Genomic DNA, 22,069 nt, shown 5'->3' with positions numbered 1-22,069 from the left:
TTTGTTTCATTCATTGTTTTACGTTTGTGCTTATCTAGTTGTGTTTGTGGGAGGATGAGCTACTGTTCTTGGGTCCCGCCTCTCAACATTCCCGGCGGAAACAAATGGGTAGAGTTTCTTTATTCTTATGCTTCTGTTCGCCTAGTAGTATATAGGTACCTGGGAGTTAGACAGCTGCTATGGGCTGCTTCCTGGGGATGTGTGTGTGTGTGTGTGTGTGTGTGTGTGTATTTATTTACTATTTGTGTCTGCAGAATCGAACTATTATTAGTTACCACATTTCACACAATTACTACACATACACACACACTACACAAACACACACACACACTACACATACACACACACACACACACACACACTACACATACACACATTACACACACATGTTAACAAATGGAAGACGAAATCCTTCATGCTCTTAAGTGGCGAGAACACACCTGAACCTGTTCTTATCACACACCTGAACCCGTCTCTTGACACACCTGAACCTGTCTCCTGAACCCCACATCAAACAGATAATATCTCAGGCGAATGCTAGGTTGGCCAACATAAGAATACAAATGCCTTAAGAAATATGAGTATGGAATCATTCAGGGCCTTATATACCACGTATGTCAGACCAATCGGTGGTGAGGCGCCAGTGGTGAGTACTTAACGAATCAAACACCACATAAAGTTGGAAAAGTTTACAGGCATGCTACCTGGCTAGTCCCAGAACTAAGAGACATAAGTTACAAGGAAAGGCTACAGGAATTAAACCTTACGTTGCTGGAAGTCAAAAAAGAGTTAGACAAGACATGATTACCACATACAAAATTCTCAAGGAAACTGAGGGAGTAGACAGGATAGAACTATTTAGACTGGGCAGTACCCTAACAATGGGACACAGATATACCAAAATGAATCACAGAGAGATTAGAAATAGCTATTTCAGTGCCACAGAGAATAATGGAATGCAATAGGAAGTTAGGTGATGGAAACAGATTCCTTGTACAGCTTCCATATATACATATAATTGAATAAAATAGACTTAAAAACCTATAATAGAATCATATAGGGTTGAGGACCTATATGCCAGTTGACTGAAAGTTCAGAGGCGGGACCAAAGAGCCGAAGCTCAGCCCCCCGCAAGCACAACTGTTTAAGCTTCAGTCTCACACACAAGGGGGTCCAGGTTCGAGCCTCCTACAGCCCAGGTGAAGGGAACGTCTGAGTACTGTTAGGTGATTACACTCTAACAAGAACTAATTTATTCAACCCTCGTACTAACTTTTTTTTTATCTCCAGATAAAAAAAGACTGTTTATACATCTATATTAACTTTTGACGGTCTCCTGTGGTTATCTTTTGTAGGTCTTAGTAATTCGTACTATCAGGGACAGGAAGACTATGCATATATGTGTCCCCTGAAGGTGAAGCTAATGACCCTTAGCAGGAAGCGACACACAATAGTTGCCTAACTCACGGGTACCTAGTAACTGCTAGGTGAACAGCGGCAACAGGTGAAAGGAAACGTGGCCGACCATTTCTGTCCCACCCGGGAATCGAACCCGGGATCCACGAGTGCGACTCGAGAACGAAGCCCACTAGACTACCACCTGTTACTTTCCATGAGAATGCTCTCTCATATATATATATATATATATATATATATATATATATATATATATATATATATATATATATATATATATATATATATACATATATACACCGTTCCTGCGGCGGCGTTGGGCCTGTCCCAGATCATGTTTCTGCACCAGCCACAGGTGCCTGGAGCTGCCACACTGGTCTAAGACAACTGGCGAAGGCGAAGACCTCTTACTGCTGCTCCTCGCGCACCAACCCACCTGACGCGACTGATTGTTGCCATGGTGATACCGATTGAATCTGCCGCTTGCCGCGCGTAATGTCGTCGTACTGTAATACACCAAATATGCAAATAGATCGCCGCTGCTCTTTCAGCTTTATTATGAATGGAGAAATAGTCAGAGCTACATTGTGATAGTTTGCATGATTCTACATAAGCAGCTTTCTAAGTAGGCTATTGCCTAATATGAAGTAATTAATGGCAATGTAATGCCTTATAAAGACTGAAGCCACAAACGTTTGTTTACATCCGTTTATTGTTTTCCATAGGCTGGCGGACGAACGATACACGCTCTAATGTAGTGCCTCTTGTGGCGAGGAAATTCCTTAAGCCATGATAATGAATGTCTGGTGTCATGCTGCCCTCTCACCTTATTTGTGCCTCTTTATTTAGTTCAGTTTAATAAAGTGTTGGTGCGTGGTTACTGAGTACAGAATATATTATATTAGCGTACTAATACTAGAGCGCTGTGTATATTAGTGGCTTTACAAGAATGTAAACACACCATGTTTAGATGAGTACTCTCATCAACCAAATGAATAAATAAATAAGTAAGTAAATAATAAATAAATATGAATTATTATTTTGATTTGATTGTTGCCGTCGGCGGCAGCTAGTTTATTGTGCACCCCATACTCATCCTGTGAACGGTAGAGCAAAAAAGAATTACAGAGGGTACAAAAGGTCTTTATAAGACCTCAACGGAGATTATTACACTTAACAATTTCATCTCTCCTTCACACCTTATAATTATAATAGCTAGTTTCAGAGAATGTTCCATTTAAATATATTTTCATCTTTGTTCTGTTAGTGGCTTTGGCAAGAATGCACAAATACCAATCTTATGTAATCTCACCAACCCATTGTACCCTCTTGTGAATAAATTATTATTATTATTATTGATAAAATCCATAGGAGCCGTAATGAGAGTTCGAACCTATTCGGTGGGTGTTTCCACGCACAGCTCTAGTCAACTAGGCCATGACATGGTCTAAGGCATGTGTGTGGGAACACCATCGCATAGGTTCAAATCCTCATCACAGCTCCTATGGATTTCCTCATTGATGCATCACGTTATTGCGATTACTCACTGTGTATTATTATTATTATTTCTGGGTTGACATAAACACATTTTATATTGCTTCAAATTAATATACCACAATATAATGGTTGTTTTGGGAGAATTTTTCATTTAAAGACCATTTGGACACCATTTTATATGTATTAGGACATTTAAAATACTTTACATATAAAAGTCTAAATTTATTGAGAGTAATAATTCATGCATGCACACACAGTGCACTAGGCAGTGATGTGGTGGTAGCAGACTCCATACACAGTTTCAAATGTAAATTTGATAAAAGACCCCAATAGGCTCCAGAATCTCTACACCAGTTGATTGACAGTTGAGAGGCAGGACCAAAGAGCCAAAGCTCCCCCCCCCCCCCACAAGCACAACTAGATGAGTACAGTAACAAGCAGTTTCAAAGTGTTATACAACAAAGAGTACTGGGATGATGGGAAACCATGAGATTAGCTCTCATCGTGTAACTAAACTTAGATAATTACACACATACATACATTACTTGCATTTCTGGAATGCATTAGAAAGTGATTAATTTTTTTTAATTTTGCCCCGAGGGGCGAGTTTATTGGGCAGCGCCACTCATCTTGTGAGTGAACATACCGCCATAGCAGAATGTACAACACTCCCCAATAGGAAGAAAACCCGCTGGGTTGTTCATCCTGTCACTTGTTTATAAGACCATCAGGAACCTGTACACCAGTTGATTGACAGTTGAGAGGCAGGACCAAACAACTGAAGCTCCACTCTCTAGTTAAGCTTCTCTAGTCAACTCTACAAACACAAATAGGTGAGTACACACTAGAGTGACCGAGAGAAATATTTGTTGTAGATATGCCGGAAACACTATGAATATTATTGGTTTTGCAGAAATGTAAGAACACCAATGTTATGTACTATTACAACCCAATGTACCTTCTTGTAAATAAATATTGGATAAATAAATATATGAGGGATAATCTGCCAGGAGACAGTGTAGTAGACAACCAACAGTTAGAAAGTCATAAGGCTTTCAGGGGGCCATAGAGCTAATAGCTCGATCCTGTAAGTACAACTAGTAAAATACCAAATACAATCACAAGAAAATTAACATGTGATGAATAATGTGAAATCATATGCCCACGAAGGAAAAATGAAACTACAGGTATAATTAAGCACTTTCGTGTTAATCAACACATCTTTACAAGAACTGTATGAAACTATGAACAATATTATGATGATGAAGATGAAGTCACCAAAGAGGTGACATGGGCATGAGTAGCCTTCTGGTGGTAAATGTTTAGAGGGAATGTAATATTTGGCCATCAGCACAGAACAAAACAACTTTGGAGGGAAATATCTAGGAAGGAAAATGAGATACATTTGAGATGGAATTTTTTTTCTTTATAATCAAGGTTAATGAGGTATAAGAAATGAAGAAACTACAAGAGGCCTACTGACCTATACATGTCAATTCCTAAAAGTAATTTATTCTTGTGGAAATAGTTGTCTAGTAATACTGTCTTTCTTTTTTACATAATCCATTAAAAATGGGATCAATGTGTATAAATGATTATTAATATTTGTGTTATGTGGCTTTGTAATTTGTATTAAAAGATTCAATAATATTTATATTTAAATTGCTTTTACAGTTTGAGATTGTACTGGTGGCTCCAATTAAAACATCCTACAGGAACTAATTTTCCACAGCTCACAAAACGGAGAAAAAGTCCTAAAAGACACTATTTATAGAAACGTGACCCCTACCGACACCAACCAGAAGCTAAAGTTAATAATGCACTATAAGAGCAAGAAGACCACCAACTTGCTCGTGAAGAACTTTCCTGTCACCACGCAAAATAATGTATCTTGAATGAGTAATGTTATCTACACCTTCAGTGCCCACTTGGGAACTGTCAGCCACAACGTCTTCAGTATATAGGCGAGACACCATCTCTTTCAAGGCGGCAGACAATGCACAAATAGTAATACAGTACTGTATGTTCCTTGGCTTCACTAAGAAACATACTTAACAAATACTGAACAGTTTGGAGGCCACTGATCCAGACAATGTCTTCAAAAGGTCAGATGTAACATGAAAAAGGAACAATGGTTTCAAGCTCAACAAGCCAAAATGTAGGTCAGAAAACAGATGATACTTTTCACCAATCGGGTTATAAACCTACGTAGTGCCAAATATAAAATGCCAAAACACTGCTGAATTTCAAAATCAAGCTTGATAAAATCATTAGTACAAATGTGGGGACCTTTGACAACCCGCTGGCTTCCTGTCCTCGTGGAGGCTGCTAGAGTGGCCTACAGGTAAATATAGGGTCCCTACATACAACCGGATCATCACCAGATATCCTAACAAACAACAGTAAAATAATTGACAGATACAACGGATACAATGACAGTAGAAGATTGGATATCGGTAAAGCACTGCACCTTAAGCAAATTCAGCCAACCCTCAACAGCTACACAGCTAACACATGGTTACACTCTGCCATCATCTAGACCAAGATGGAGCATCCAAAATACTGCTCCAGCCATCATTGATATGTATGAGAGATGGGTAAGATGCTGTGGGCCTATTGGCCCTTGCAACACTCTCCTCACTCTCCTCTATGTATTTGTTTGCTTCAGCCAACCTGTACTCACTTTTACTCTGTCTTTGAACACGGAACTCATCTCTTAGCATCCTTTGAAAATGTTGACAGAATCAGCGAAATGCGTCTTTTAGTGTCGGGCCACAATAAAACTGTAAAATGAATTCTGAAGAGATAAATTTTCAACTTCCTTCTCAAGTGAAGAAGAATATAAGAAATACAGATATGATTTGTTTTTGAAACCTGGAACTTCATTTATTTAACATAACTAAACAACATTGCAGAAAAAGCATTAGAAAGTTCACTTTTGCAATAAGGTAGACAGTTGGAACATATTAAGTAAGAAAGTGGTGGAGGCCAAAACCATCAGTAGGTTCAAAACTTTATATGATAGAGAGTATAGTACTGGGAAAACAGGACACCACGAGCATAGTTCTCATCCTGTAACTACAATTAATTACCATGTGATAAAAAAAATAGAAAATATATGCAGTCAAATGCAGCACTATACGTTTGAACATCTTCACGAGTTTTGTGACATTTCACTACCAGTTCACAGAATTATGAAACATTAATTCATTATTTATTGTCAGCATCATAAAAACTATAACAGCTATCAATTAAGTTACAATTATAGCACTTTGTTGTTGGCATGCTGGATGCTGAGTGAGCTACTGAGCGCTGTTGCACTCACTCTCAGTGGACGACTGAACAAGACAGCCGAAATGATCTAGAAAAAAATAATCACACGAGCCTCGGTGGAGCATGTGGCAGTTACCGGATTCCAGTTTTGTTACAATCTCAAGATTAATTGTCTATCATTAACTTTTATTATTACTATTATATTATTGTATACGTAATTTTTTCATTTATTATGGAAGCCCCATTTTTGTGAAAATTGGTTTGGCTGCACCATTTGCCATTTAGCACAATGCATCAATTATACAATGTATGTGATATAACTATATCCTGAGCTTGTAAAAGCATCTTAATCACCTTCAGTGGTTAAGTGCTTAATAACACACTAGTTTCTATAGCAGCTATCTAACCCTGTCAGAGTAGGAGAGACATAATTGTATGTGTGTATATATACAGTATGTATGTGTGTATACAGGATATGTGGAAGCTGGTCAGAATTGCATTTCACCTTTGTAAATGCACATTAATGACACTGTAAAGAGACACATCGAACAGTGTTTATGTAGTGCAGACGTAAATCTGTGTATTTATATATGTAGGTTACATTAGCATTTTAATAGCACTACTGTACAATCACCTTCTGTAGTTGAATGTTCAATAAATCACTGAACTATATGTATAACAGATCTCTCACCCTGTCCATGGAGGACAGAAGGAAATGTACATATGCTGATTAGCACTGTAAATGTGTGGCCACGTCTGTGGGAGAAGAAAAAACAAAACATGGTTCATGGTAAGTCCAGCATTAGAAATTTTCAGTGGTGCCCCCCTTCTCTTGATGCCCTAAGTATGTGTTTTTTGCTTAATGGTTAATCTAATGAATAGACTAAGTTCAGGTGGAGGTTAACAGCACCTCAAATTCCAGATCCCTAAACACCACTGGAGCCAATTCTGGGGCATCCAAACTGGAGTTCCTACCGTGTGCTGGCCAGCACATACTCGCTCGCTCTCGCCTTTCTCTTCGTCTCGTACATATTATACATTTTATCTGTTTATTTCATGAAATAATTTAACTTATTTTTCCATGAATGAGGTCAATTAAAAAATACTATCTGGAAAGCATGTTTATTTTAAGATTTTACACTGAGGGATATCTCTTGGATTGTTGAATACTATATACAGAATGTTATTCTTCCCAAAGTCAGAATCTTCATCACAGGATTATTTTGGTATAGGAACATGGGAAAAAAAAGGAATACTATAAATGAGACCTAATAGTTGCTATATGGCAACACATAATACATGGCTAAACACTACCCATACAAATATCCTAAAAACCTTTCCTGTTCAAACTAGATGTCACTCAATGCTAATTATAGGTATTTGCAGCTACATATTTTGTTATTTTAAGGAAAGTAATGTTCAAGAAAACTAAGAAAATAATCAAATAACATTTACAAAATATCTGTTCAGGGTAGTTCCATGTTTAGCTGCATCTACTCTGTACTTCAAAGTCATTCAAAATTAATGACTATATTTACAATTAAATATACTTGTGCTTTTGGATTAACACCAAACTTTAATTATAACATTAAAACCTTTCCATTACTCCCCCAAAGACCCAAGAGAGCAGGAGTCCCACATGTTACAGTGCTCCAAGTCTGCTCTGGGTGAGGCCGTCGATGCCATATGTCTCTCTTTGGTTCCCTATGAAAAACAATTTGATACTTTGTACCTTGTATGTGCCTCCATTCCGTAGGCTAAAAATTAAATATCAAGATCTGTTACAGAGACAAGCTTTACATGTAAATATATGAAAGAGGAAAGGTATGAATGAGGAAAGTTAAAACATCGCAAGCTTTATTTAGAAACTTTTGTATCATGAAAGTTTGTTTATTATGTTTGAAGACAATCACAGACTACTGTTGGTTTCGGATTTGAGTATAACTAGAATATACAGGTAATGTTGACATCACAGTAACAGTCAGTGGATGATGATGCATCTCAATCTAAACTCAAATTTGTGGGGGTCTTAGAGGGTAACTGACATTAATTGCAACTAACTACTCTTTGCCACCATTACAAGCTAGCAACCCACATGCAAATACAGTTCAAGGTGACAAATGCAAGGCATAAACAATGTAAACTTTTTCAAGAATTTTCACCATTCCACTTGCAATGTGAAGATACTTAACTAGATTTCTATCACAGGTATATAATCTGAAAGGGTATCAGACAGTCTTGGTAAATAAATAGGTTTCATTAAAACAATATTAATGTAACATCCATGTTATCTACTGGTAACTCTCCTGGCTGATAATTATCCACTGCTGCAAAGGCAAAACTATTAAGGCCTCCAATTAAGTAAAGAAATGAGTTAAATTGAGCTATACCCTCAACTATAGGAAGAATTGCAGTCCCTGAAATTGAGTATCTGACATGGATCTATAACTTCAGTATCAAAGACCACCGACTACTCTATCCTACCTGCATTTGAGCATAATAAATAACCTACCCGCCAATCTCCTCCAACTTGCCCAATACTATACTGTAAAACTTTCAAAATTACCATTAACAGCTCTATACTGTACAACCTAAACTATCCTAACTTGCAGACGACGAGTCATAATCAAGTAAGTGTAATAGTCCATGACGGACCGAAACAACATCAATTCTTCACTTTTAAATTTGTGGGTTGGGTGTTTATCCTAACTTTCAACTTCTGAGTTCTTAAAAAATCACACAAAGCAAAAAATACTGTCTGATTGCTTTTGGAATAATGCCACAATCACGCAGGGTACTGGTACAGTATATCTATACGATAACGTGTGGAATGCAGAAAAATGCACCAGTAAATTACATCAACAAATTGATGTTTTAAATATGGTTGCATCGAGCTCATATTGAACTAATCACCTGATCGAGAATCTATATTTAGAATACAAATGTAATGCAAGAGGAATGATCACTAAACTACCAAACTTTGACACTAAGAAGCCATTGCCAATGTGGCAGAAGTGGATCTGATACTGGTTGTTAGAAAGAAAAGGGGTAAATAGCACTAAAATAATGTATTTTTTGTGCATGTATCACCTTGGCTATTTAATATATCTGTCTGTATGTTGGTGTGTAAAACACTGTCAGTTAGCCTTTAACACCTTCACATAAAACAGAGATCACTTACACCACATGTGTGAAATTTACCTCCCAATTAATACTTTCACCAGTTTCTCTTAAGTTTCTTTGCACTCTTAATGGTGGTATGTTCCCTCCAAACTTCTGTAACTTATATACAATATAATCAAATCTAGAGGAAATACTGCTTTCACCCAAGTTTCACTGTATATGGCATTCTTGAACTATATATGCAACGTTATTGCACTCGAGAGCTGAACCACGTACATAAGACTGTCTGCCTAAACTGAAAGAACAGAACAAGAAACCTGTGTTTGATGACAAAATAATCACATACTGGCTTACAACTTTCCTTGGGAGGAATTGACATGTTCAGACAAAATAAATAAAAATCCTACCTTAGCATCAGCATGATCAGCACCATTAAGTAACAAAGAACAGTCAGCCCTCATTGATCTGACCCAACTTTATCAAATCAAAGCTGGCTTGGCAAATTCTGATGGAACAAGTGTCGAATTTTGATTCCTAATAAAATGACTGTGGTTAAAAAAAAATAATAACTGCAACAATAATTACAAATAAAAAAGGAATGAAAATAGCCCAATCACAACTGTCGCAGAAACAGAGTCACAAAATGGAACAGCGACACTCATTCCAATCCAAGCATCAAGGCACGTGGATTAGGCCTTACTCAGATACCTGGACACAGGCAGTCTTGGGAGTTGTCATGAAAGACCCTTGACACTTGAACATTCAGGTGCAGAGCTTTCCCCTGTCAAATTAACTAATATACAGGCAAGTAGACACTGTAATGATTATTATGAGTGTACAATAATTCTTGAAGTTAATACCAATGTCAAAAAGTGTTCTAGAAAATATAGACTGAATAAAATGCAGAAACTGCACTTTAACAGTGTATGACTTTTAAGTCAAGTAACCCACGAACTAAACAAAATATGGTCCGTTTGGACAGGGGAAACTCCTACCACATACCCGTTCACATGGAGGCAGGATAAACACATTTGTTGACAAATATACACAAACAATGATTACTGTGTTGCACCTCACTTCAGAGGAAATACGGTGTTGTGTGAACTGGAGGTATTACTCTCTTGTCATCTGGAACTGCATCAAATAACTTTGCATGCTTCTCATTCGTCGACGTAAAGCTGAGGATTGAAGCCACATTACCAGCACGGTAGCAGTAGTTTGGAGCAGACCACACAGTTACCAGCTTACCCTCAAACATGTACTTGATACCTGTTGTAATACACAATTAAAATTGGTAGACTTCTTATACAAATCCTATGTTAATATTATCCTATGCTTTATTCCAATAACCAATCCTGCATTAAACTACAGCTACAGAAAAAAAAAAATTAATGAGTGAATTAATGTATACATTTATTGACTTGGAAAAAGCATATGACAAAGTTAATAGGGAAAGAGAAATCCATAGGAGCTTTGTTGAGGATTCAAATCTGTGCTGGGTATTCTCAGGCACTCGGCCCAGACAACTAGGCCACAACACAGTAAAAGGATTGCAACCTGGGGTTCTACTGAACTCACGAGGGCTCCCGAGGCTTCCAGTGAAGCCGAACCAGGATTTCACCCCCCCCCCCCGTACATGACATACCATGTCATGGCCAAGTTGTCTGAGGCATGTGCCTGGGAATACCCACCACATAGGTTCAAATTCTCAATACGGCTCCTACGGGTTTTTCATTGATATTTCATATTAGTGTGATTTCTCTCTGTGTACTGAAAGAGGAGTGTCAGAGGTAGAACATTCCTAGACAACTGAGCCAGAGTCCAGAAGAAAGAACCCCAAAATCAGCTGCCAAGACTGTGGCCAACCTCCAAAACCCATGTGCCCAAACACCAATCCAGGGCATAACGGCAAAGAAAGGCAAGAGAGTGGCCAACCCTCAACAACTACCTCCACCTTCAATTAACACCACCATAATCACCTAGCCCTTATTCCAAGATCATATGTGGAGAAACATCTGGATAATTTATGAATAACCATATTTATTGTTACTGTTACTATACTGTACCAATATTTTGTGGTGTTTTGTTTGCAGTATCTAGTAAAACAATTATGTATTGTTACATACTTTCGTATATAAAATTATTATTTTTCGTGCCTGGGGGGCGGGATTCAACTACGTATTTATACGGACACGACTACATATCCAATCGCAATTGGGCCCGAGGTGTATGGAAGGATGGCGAGTGTCACAGTAATATAGCAACATGGGTACAGGAAAATCTTACCTTCATTGACAAGTTGATGAGCTCTACAGATGAGTTTTAAGTTGTTCGTTTCCGTAAATTGATGCGTGACTTTGGCGCCAAAGAGCCAACCCGCTCCTCTCGGAGACATAGACCAGGCATCGATCTCTTCTGGGTCACTCCATACCAAATCACAGAAGGCACCTATCAAATATAATTTGCTTGTGAACACATGACAGTAATATCCAGTGGTTAGTTATTGTACATAATTTTGAATCTTACAGAGAGAGACCCTTTACAGCAATGCAAGCTCCCATGGGTATTTAGTTGTACGGGGGTTACACACCTAAAAATTAGAGTATATTGCCAATTTCTTAAATATACATTTAGTATACTTTACTGTTCCTTACTTTGATTACATATCACTGTACACATGAAAAACCCTTTGATTGTCAGATGGACAATGATAGGTACATATCCACTGTAACCTATAAATATTAATAATCATTTATTGTATTTTTCACATGTTAATAATCTTTAGGAACATGAATATGGAAACCCTATTGTCGACCACTATGTAGTGCAGTCAGGCTTGCATTCCCTGTACTGTAGTGGTAGAGGGACTGTATGAGGGACAATTCTTCCCAAAATGTTTCTAACTAAAGGCAAAAATCGGCCCAGTTCTTGGTGTCTTTCACTATGTTCTTCACATTTTCTCTCATCTGGTTCATGTGCATCTATACCATAACAGTGGAAAATGGGCTTGTAAAAATACATAATTTTTTTATGGAACTAGCAGAAATGTAAATTGTTAAGAGGGCGGGGGGGATAAGGGGGAAGAAGGTAGAGGAGGGGGGAGGGAAGGTGGAGAAAGTAGAGGGTGTATCTTGAGATGAGGTTATCTTGAGATGATTTCGGGGCTTTAGTGTCCCCGCAGCCCGGTCCTCGACCAGGCCTCCACCCCCAGGAAGCAGCCAGTGACAGCTGACTAACACCCAGGTACCTATTTTACTGCTAGGTAACAGGGGCATAGGGTGAAAGAAACTCTACCCATTGTTCCTCGCCGGCGCCCGGGATCGAACCCGGGACTACAGGATCACAAGTCCAGCGTGCTGTCCGCTCAGCCGACCGGCTCCCCCTCAGGGTGTGGGGAAGGAAGAGAAGGTGGGGAGGAGGTCAAGGGGGTGGAGAAGGTAGACAGGGTGAGGAGAGAGAGAGGGAGAGATAACGAGAAAGACAGACAACTCGTACTAGCTATTTCACTAGTTTGTTGACATTTCATTATTAATCTTACCTTTATGAGGAATCTCCTGATTTCGGTTAATTGTTCTAATCTGGTCAAGAGTATTGATTTCTGGAGAGAGGCCTCCATGGACACACAGAACTTCATCATCAATGATCTGCAGATTGTGAACATAAACAATTAACTTTAAATCAAAGCCATTGATAGGATGTAGGTTAAGAAATATAGTGAGAATCAAGAACTGTACAGTGGAACCTCGGTATTTGTACTGCTCCCAATTTATACTTTTTGGCATTCTGACACTTTGTTCATATTCGGTATTCATCCGTTGACTTGGCATTCACACGTAAACATGCATACCCTGATGCGTCGGTTTTGCCATAGCTGTCATTCAGTGCACAACCCACTACACTTTTCTCTTAGATATTTTAGAATTTTTGTATATTCTTAGTGTAAATAAGTCACCATGTTACCTAAGAAAGGTAGTGATAAGAGCCAAGCAAAAAGAAAATTGGTTAGAACCACGATAGAGAGAAAAAAAACCCTCTTTGCTAAGCATGAAAGTGGTGCCTGTGTGTCTGCTCTTGTTATCGAGTTTGGTATGCCTAAATCTAGTTCTCTAATAAAAGAAGTGTGCAAAATGGGGGGAGGGGGAATGCAAAGAAAATTTCTTGAAAAAATATCACCCAGACAAAGCTGTCACAAACTGTTATAAACCTGTTGAGTGACAATGCTAGGTCTCACTTTAGAAACATTTTAATGCTCAGGCAAAAGCAATCATCCATGGACAAGTTTCTTGTAAGAAAAGCATCCAGCGAGTCTAATGAGGGAAACATAAAAAGACAAGAAAGAAAAAGAACCCCAGGTGCACAACCACCAGGAGTTATAATAGTAGGGGACTTCCCTGCCAAAGAATAACATCTCTCTTCCTCTGCCTCGCCACCTTCCACATATGCCATCAACTCTCCTAAGTGCAGGTAAAGTGCTTAGTGTGTTAGCATTTATTTCATTTATTATTGCATTAATATATTTATTTTTGTGATCTGGATCGGATTAATCCAATTTACATTATTCCTTATGGGATTTTTTTTCAGTGTTCAAACTTTTCGGCATTCGTCCCACCTTCAGGAACCAATTACAGTAAGTCTGAATACCGAGGTTCCCCTGTATTAGACTCAAGTTGCTAATTTTTTGACGCCTTAAACCAACCTTTTTGAATCTGTCTTATTAATATGTAGTCCCTCCCACCCCCATGACCTGGCCATGGATCAAGGTACAAATCACATACTGGAGATGTGACTTTTGTATTGTCTGGCAACAAACTCACCAATGCTATCATGTCCTGCCATACTAAATTCCACTCTGTTAATTTACAACTAAAAACCATTTGTGGTGATACACCTTTATGTCCCCCCTACAAAAAAAATCCCTAACAAGCTATGCTGTTATGTAGCAACAGATGGTGCTAATGAAGCCATGAATAATGAATTGTCTAAAAGTATACTGTGAAGAGCAAGAGTTGCAAGTTGGTATGGGCATGCTGGGGAAATTATACACCTATTAGCCAACCTGAATGGGTACAGCCTACGACTGCATGAAATATGAGAAAAAGCAGATCAAATCTAAATGCAAAAGTCATAAGGAGACAACTGTGGCAACTGAAGTGTTCTCACATATAATATCCTTCCATACTGCAGAAAGAAATGCCATTAATAGATAAATTGTCACTAAAATGGGAAAATATTGTTCTGGTTATTATATTTGATGAGCCATCTGCTTTGGATGTTGATCATACTAACCCCTGAATAGAATCTCATTCAGTAAGGGCAGTTTGACAGCACAGCAGGTAACTTTTCAGTCTCCCTGCTGGGTCACACTGGTGTAGGGAGACAATGGAAACGCTTAACCCAGCCAAAAAGTGCATTCAAACAAAATTTGAATGTTTTTCTAAGTTCTACTAGGTATCACAAAGACTACAAGCAGTGTTCTCACTATCTAATAATGACCTACTAGGTCATTATTAGACCACCACCACTCGGTGTTGACCCAAACATCACAAAGTCAACTAACCATCTCCCCAAGTTCTATCATGCCTGACCCCTGCACCATGTTGTATTGGCAGTGCCCTCTTATCTTTGCCTGACCATTAAAACCTTATGCAGATGACAGTTAGGATAGAATGCATGAAGCCTGGGTCAGGAAACTGTTGTGGTTTAGGTGCTGCCACCTGGCAGAGGTCAGGAATAATAATCTAGTGGGCCATTAGGCAGTTAAGTGTGAACGATGCTTGGAAGTCTTTGCAATGCCTAGGAGTGAATGAAACAACAAAGTTTTATATGAATAAACGTCTAGGTGCATTTTGGATTGATTGAGTATTCTCAATTGTCTCCCAAATACAGTAACAGTATTACCCTAAGAGGATTGTTTGAAAAGTTTTCTGCTGTGGTGAAGAAAGTTCACCTCCATGAGTGAGAGATCCTCACCAGGGTGTCCAAAAATCAAAGCAACTGAGTATGGATCAGATAAGCATTTATCAAACATTTAATTTATATTTAGTGACACTAATGATGAAACAAACCCTTTAATATTAACTTACAGCAGCTATAGTGAGTAGATCGAATACTTTGCAGCAGTATTTCCAAGCATTTACATTCCCATACTTGTTTTGGCACTCATCTGTAAAACAAAGAAAACAAAAAATTAATAAAATAAACAATTCATGGAAAAAAATTGCAAAACAATACACCCTTTTTCACTTGGGAACTGTCTGCTTGCTCCAGCACTCCCCAAGATTGTGGGCAAGTGGCAGCTCCCTCTGTAACTCTTGGCTGTGAATGACAACAAAATGTGTATGCACTTAGCAGTGTCTTGAGGGTTTGAGTTCTCATGGAAGGGCTCTCCGGGCAGCTCCATGAGGATGTGGCTTCACCCTGTACTACCCTGGGTATGGAGGCCTTGAAGTACTTATACAGTTCATGCTTTGACAGCCTTGTCCAAGATGCTCACCCTCTCCTTGGGAGGCAAGGGCAGCATTTTACTTGGCCCACCTCACTTGTTGACAGACAGTGTTGGCCCATTCATTAGATCTGGCTTGGACCCATTAATCTTTGTCCCTCTCCATTTTCTAGCCTCTCTTCTATATCCAGAGGATGCAGTGTCCCAAGTTCTGTCTGCAGCAGCTTTTGCCTGTTGGCCTATTGACCAGTTGTTGTTTTCTTGAGGTTCTGTCCCCACACAGAGGCGGTCAGGTAGGGTCAGCCTACCTGACTGCCTGCGATAATGCCCTAGGTTGATATTTGGGCATGGGGGTTTGCGTGTTCTAATGGTTCTGGAGCCAGGTATTTAGTTAATGTCTTTGGTCCCAGTCGGTCATGTGGTACCTTTGAGTTTCTCCCCCATCCTGGATTATCTTCTTTAACCTAGTACATGTTACCTCTCCTCCCTAGTGAATCCTGTTTCTTGTTCTCTGTGGTTAGTTAGCTCCAGGTAGCCACCAGGGGGCTGCTCCAGAAACCCAGCGTTGACTATAATGAAATGCCTCCTTCTGGACGAGCCCTGGTGGCTCTCTGGTAACCTCCCATCCAGGTTAGTCAATTCATCAGCTCTAGAACTGGCTAGCAATATGGCCATGTGTGGAAACTGGGCCGTGTGGTGGTGGCATTTGGTACTTTGAGTTTTGTGCTAATTTTGAATGTTTCTCATCTTATGTGTGAATAGTTTGTGAGTTGTATGGTATTTTTGAGTTTTTAGTTTTTCTTAATCCTCCAATTGTCTATAAAGTTTCAACGATTTTCTGGATGCTTTTCCAGTGTGGTGACAAATTGTCACTTGTTCTCTGCACCTCTGTGAGGGGGGAACTAGATTTTGGCACTGGTCCCCAGTAGGGCAAACAGATCTCCTGCATCTAATGTTGCCAATTAGCATGGAGTCAGGAATCTCAGAGATTCAAGGAGCCACCGGACACATCCAGAGAGAGGCGTTTCGTTGCATTCAACACCAGGTTTTTTTATGATATTGGCAGCCCTGCTGTATGAATGTCATGCATCACTGAGGGCTAAAATTTTGCACATGTTACCTACCTCATGTACTCTAACATCCTACCAAATTTTGTGTAAATATGAGATGGTTGGATTGAGAGCTGTGATGATCATTTTCCTGGCTTATGCTATATTTGCTTTATTTGGCTCACTAAAGGTTCGGTCAGCTGACATCATATCCCCAGATCCTTTACATGTTGCTTTCCTTCTATGAGATCTAATTGTGTCTTGTACCCTGTATTTTGTTCAAGTTCTTCATTTTTACCATACCTAAGTACAGTATCTGGAATTTAATTTTTGTTAAATGTTATTTTCCATTGCCCAACCAAAGACTATTGATATCACCTTGCAATTTCAATGTCTTTTGTAAAAGTAATTTTCATGTTGATCTCTGTATTGTCTACGAGGGATGGCACGCTGCATCGGGCTTAATGACTGTCATGTCAGCTGGGCACATCCAGTAACTAGGTGCACCGCTACCAGCGGGTGAACTATCTAACCACTGGGTGGATTATTTCAGGGTTTTGTTCTCAGTTATGTTTACTTTACTGTAGTATATGTTTTGTCTCGCTATGACTTTCTGTGGCTTGAATAATCTTATATACTAAGTTTCCTGGACCATAATAAAGGAAGCTAGGTTTTAGCCTTCTTATCTTTGGTAAGCTTACAATGACTTGCAATTGCCTTGTTTCAATTGAATTATGTGGAGCTAATCCTAGGAACAGGGCACTTTCATAGAAGCCCTCCCTCCCAGAAAATGAAATAAGGTGAGAAACAATTGAAATAATAACAGAATTATTGCTGCACATCACCCTATTGTCAGGCAACCCAAATCAGACCAGGCCAGGCGAACCAAATCAGATCAAACCAGGCTAGGCGACCCAAATCAGATCAAACCAGGCTAGGCGACCCAAGTCAGACCAGGCCAGGTGACCCAAGTCAGACCAGGCCATGCCAGAAGACCCAAGTCAGACCAGGCCATGCCAGATGACCCAAGTCAGACCAGGCCATGCCAGATGACCCAAGTCAGACCAGGCCATGCCAGATGACCCAAGTCAGACTAGGCCTGGCCAGGCGACCCAAGTCAGGCCACCACGCCACTCGGCTAACAAAACTACCCAACTCTACCATGCCACTACAGCTGCACCACAGTAAGGAGGCTTCTACAAGGATTGTTGTGCTTTGTGGATATTTGTTAACACTATCCTTAGAAAAAGCAATTTTGAATTTTTTGTTTTTGCCCATGGCACACAATGGATAGTTTCTGCCTGAGCAGTTTAGAGGATTAAATTCACCTTTCATGCAATCTAAAAAGACAAATTTAATTATGTAATTTTTCATTTGGATTGTGCTGTTTTACATAGATTCAATACTGATGTCTCTTTATCTATTTCTTTACAATATTGTTTTTCTATTTTCCTCCTTACTGCAAGATTATGATGGTTTTATGTTATTTGATAATGTTAATACAGTACCCCCTACATTCATCAGAAGGCAACAGTCATTTACAAGAAGTCATTATTGAGGCCAAAATCCGCAAAGTTAATTGAAATGTTAAGAGCACCACCTGGCATATCAAGGTTATCATAAACAGCAGAGAGACAAGTGCAGTCTGAGTGAGAAACAACTGAAACCAAGTGCTAGAACAGCAATCTTCTAGCTATCTGAAGTTGAGATAGTGATTAGATTTGAAAAGATCTTATAAAATATATGATAATTTTGAAATTAAAGTGTTGCCAGACAATACATATCTGAATCCACAAGCTTTTAATGTGCAGACCAATATTTTACTTGCACATGCTAAGTATGGGTATCTTCTTATTTTGAGCTTATCTCGAGATGATTTAGTAGAGTACTGTATAGAGAGAAGCAAAAACTTACCGTAAAAGCCGTACACCTGCGTAATCTGCCGTGATTCATGGTTTCCTCTTAGTAGGGTTATCTTGTGTGGCCATTTTGCCTTAAGGGACAGGAGACGAGTGAGGGTTTCTAAACTATAGTAGCCTCGATCCACGAAATCACCCATAAAGATGTAATTCGTATCAGGAACTTGGCCACCTGTTCGAAATAATTCTTCTAGGTCGTAGAACTAGAAAAGATAACAAAGATTAGAATGCACTATAGTTTAGCACCTGAATATACATAATTATATTTAAAATGTATTTGTCTACTGAGCGAGTATGAATAGCACTTACAGCTCACGCTAATACAAATAAAGCAGTGCGAGATCATGTTGTGAGATTATTGGCAAACTGCAATAGACTTACCTGTCCATGAATGTCGCCACATACAGTCACAGGACATGATACAGGCTGGATGTTTCCTTCTTCTAAAAGCAGCTCACATACGGTCTCACATAATTTCTGAAAGAATACGACTCTAGTAATGCTTTACTGAACATATCGGTATGTGCCATTACAAGGCAAATGTGATTATTGCCAGATATTAAGGTTGAGAAAAGAAAACATGTAGCAAATACTCCAATTGTATTTTATTATTACAAAATTATGATAAATTTTAAACCTGACTTATGTAAATACACACAGAAATCACAATAGCGTGATACACTAAATGAACAAATTAGAACTCTCATCATAGCCATTGTGAATTTGCTCATGACTTATGTAAACTTAAGCATCTATATTTACATCTTTTGTATAAAAAACGGAAATAACTAAAACCAACGTATAACAGCAATACCCTGGAGATCAATGTATGACAACACCACAATTTAAGAGCTTCAAAACTTATATATCATAAGGTTGGACCACGTTAACTTAGGTCAAATAGGCTTTAAAATCCTGTGGTGATTTGTCTTGTGTAGCAAGTGATGGCTATAGTCAAATCACACACATACATTCCGACAGTTCATTTCCCAATTGTTAAAACCATATATTGTTAAATTAGCCTGTGTTAACATAGATTACATTGGGTTACAGGTTTGGTTAGGTCGGATTAGGATAGTTAGGTAAAGTCAGGTAAGTTTTAAAACCCATTGTCAAACTATCTTGGGAACGAAGAGACTTGTGTCTTACAGGTTACTTTGTACCTTGGATGGTTTACAAACTAATTTTATATCCTACCTTACCTACCCCAAGCCAAACCCAACCTAACCTTAACATAACCCAGCCTAACCAATGATGTGGGGGTACTATCATATATAGGCATATCGACAAACTTTGATTTGTCAAAACTGTATAGAGAGTTACGGCTGCGAGAGATTCAGTAGGGTCCAGTAGGGCTACTTTAAGTTGGGGTTAGCTCAGGTTGGTTCAATTTAGGCAGATTTTAAAATTAATTAACAAGCCATCATTTGTGGGATGTAACTTGCATCCAGCCATATATTATTATTTTGAACAATTAGTAAACGAAGCTTTGTAGGAATGGCAGTATAGGGCTGGAGGGAACGCCTCCCATAGCTGCCCTCAGGTCCGGCCTCAGCCCGCGGGTATGCCCTAGCTACCCTAGGAGTGACTAGAGCAAGGGCAGGACTACCTGACACCTCAGGGGAGCACCACCTGGCTCTCTGGGGGACCTGCATCACCAGCAGCCCCGAGGCCTAACATTGATGGTCTTAGTACGAACATGCAAGTCGATCCTCTAGCGTCGCCTCTGGCCACTTTCCCGCTCTCTTCCACCTTATTTTTCCACTACTCTTATCCTCCATTATTCTATTTCCTTACTATAAATGTACCTGGTACAAGGAACTAACCTTAAGGTCACTTTCTGGCAGATATTTGCACTCTTTTGCAATTTCTATCCACTTGTCAACGTCCGCCATTTTCGTTTATGGGCAGAGGCTGTACGAACCCATTTATATTATCTTCAAAAACAACAAAAAATATCAACACACTATTTTCTTAAATAATGAATATAAAATTACTGGAGGTTAACTTCTAGGTATAAAACCGTATTAGTAATACATTTAAATTACTACAAAATATTGTAAGCTCGTACATCACGTGTTCATTGAGCAGTCCCAAAGCGGCGTAAAGTAAAAATATTTAAAATTGTATATATTATTTATTTATTTATGTATTATTTATTTATTTATGTATTTATTTATTTATTTATTTATAGATTTATTTATTTATTTATGTATTTATTTATTTATATACAAGAAAGTACATTAGGTTGTAAGAGTACATAATATTGGTGTTTTAACATTCTTGCAGAGCCACTAATACTCACAGCGTTTCGGACACGTCCTTAATCTTAATTTACCTGAATTTACCTGAGGGCCACTTACACAACAAGTGGCCTCGACGAGGACAGGAAGCCGGCGGCTTGTCATAGGTCCCCCTCCATTTGCCTTGATCTTTTCCAGTTGGATTTTAAACTTAGCACAGTTTTGGCAGTTACGGCTCGGGCGGGTAGGCGGTTCCATGGGTTAATAACCTTGTGGGTGAAAGAGCATCTCTTGTTCTCAGTCCTACATTGTGGCGTGTTGAGCTTGCAACCGTTGCTCCTTGTTTGTGTTACATCTGACCTTCTGAAGAAATTGTCTGGATGGTCCGTCTAATTACCCAAAACTACCGAAAGCTAAGCTAACTACCCAAAGCTTCCTAACAAGCTACCCAAAGCTTCCTAACATTGCGTTAATAATAAATAAATATGATATATTTGTTCATTATAATGTTGTGCTGAATGTAGAACATGGGAAAACATATTTTTACTTTGAAAAAGTATCATTTTATAACGGAATTAGACGAAAATAAGCTGCTGGTGACGCCAAAGCAAGTCGACGCGGTCCGTCTAATTACCACAAGCTACACAAGCTTCACAAACCTTCCTGGCAATACGTTAGAAAATGAATAAATATGCTATATTTACTCATTATAAAGTTGCTGCTGAATGTACAACACGAAAAAACATAATTTTAATCTGAAAAAGTATCTTTTTATAAAGAAATTAGACGAAAATAAAGAGCTGGTGACGCCAAATCAAGTCGACGATCCAAGCGTCGGTTAGGTTAGGTTAGGTCAGAATAACCTAACATATCATATTTATTCATTATTAACGTATTGCCAGGAAGCTTTATGAAGCTTGTGTAGCTTGTGGTAGCTTGTGGTAATTAGATGGATCCAGTCGACGGACCAAGCGACACTTGGAGCGACTTATTTCAAGACTAAGACAAGACTTATTTTAGCAGTCTCCGTGGTGTAGTGGTAAGACACTCGCCTGGCGTTCCGCGAGCGCTATGTCATGGGTTCGTATCCTGGCCGGGGAGGATTTA

The 22,069-nt window shown here is 39.0% G+C and overlaps 1 protein-coding gene across 1 annotated transcript; it reads right to left on the bottom strand.

Annotated features, from left to right (window-relative positions):
* Positions 1 to 8,026: 8,026 nt before the first annotated feature.
* LOC138364589 (serine/threonine-protein phosphatase 6 catalytic subunit-like) lies at positions 8,027 to 20,678 on the bottom strand. The gene is made up of 7 exons (XM_069324399.1): positions 20,546 to 20,678; positions 19,101 to 19,196; positions 18,715 to 18,922; positions 15,393 to 15,472; positions 12,848 to 12,953; positions 11,596 to 11,757; positions 8,027 to 10,578 (listed from the first exon to the last, which is right to left on the bottom strand). The coding sequence occupies exons 1-7, from the start codon at positions 20,612 to 20,614 to the stop codon at positions 10,388 to 10,390; spliced, it is 912 nt and encodes a 303-aa protein (XP_069180500.1). The 5' UTR covers positions 20,615 to 20,678; the 3' UTR covers positions 8,027 to 10,387.
* Between the last annotated feature and the right edge of the window lie 1,391 nt (positions 20,679 to 22,069).

This window comes from Procambarus clarkii, chromosome 14, assembly GCF_040958095.1.
Source record: "Procambarus clarkii isolate CNS0578487 chromosome 14, FALCON_Pclarkii_2.0, whole genome shotgun sequence".
Classification (NCBI taxonomy): Eukaryota; Metazoa; Arthropoda; class Malacostraca; order Decapoda; family Cambaridae; genus Procambarus; species Procambarus clarkii.
Note: the sequence above shows the minus strand (reverse complement) of the source record. Positions and strands in the feature narration are given on the sequence as shown.

Coding starts and splice junctions, on each gene's coding strand:
- LOC138364589 (XM_069324399.1), bottom strand. CDS start 20,614: ATGGCGGACGTTGACAAGTGGATAGAAATTGCAAAAGAGTGCAAATAT. Junction 18,923..19,100: donor GTGGCGACATTCATGGACAG/GTAAGTCTATTG, acceptor TATCTTTTCTAG/TTCTACGACCTAGAAGAATT. Junction 10,579..11,595: donor TCATCAACTTGTCAATGAAG/GTAAGATTTTCC, acceptor GTATTACAACAG/GTATCAAGTACATGTTTGAG.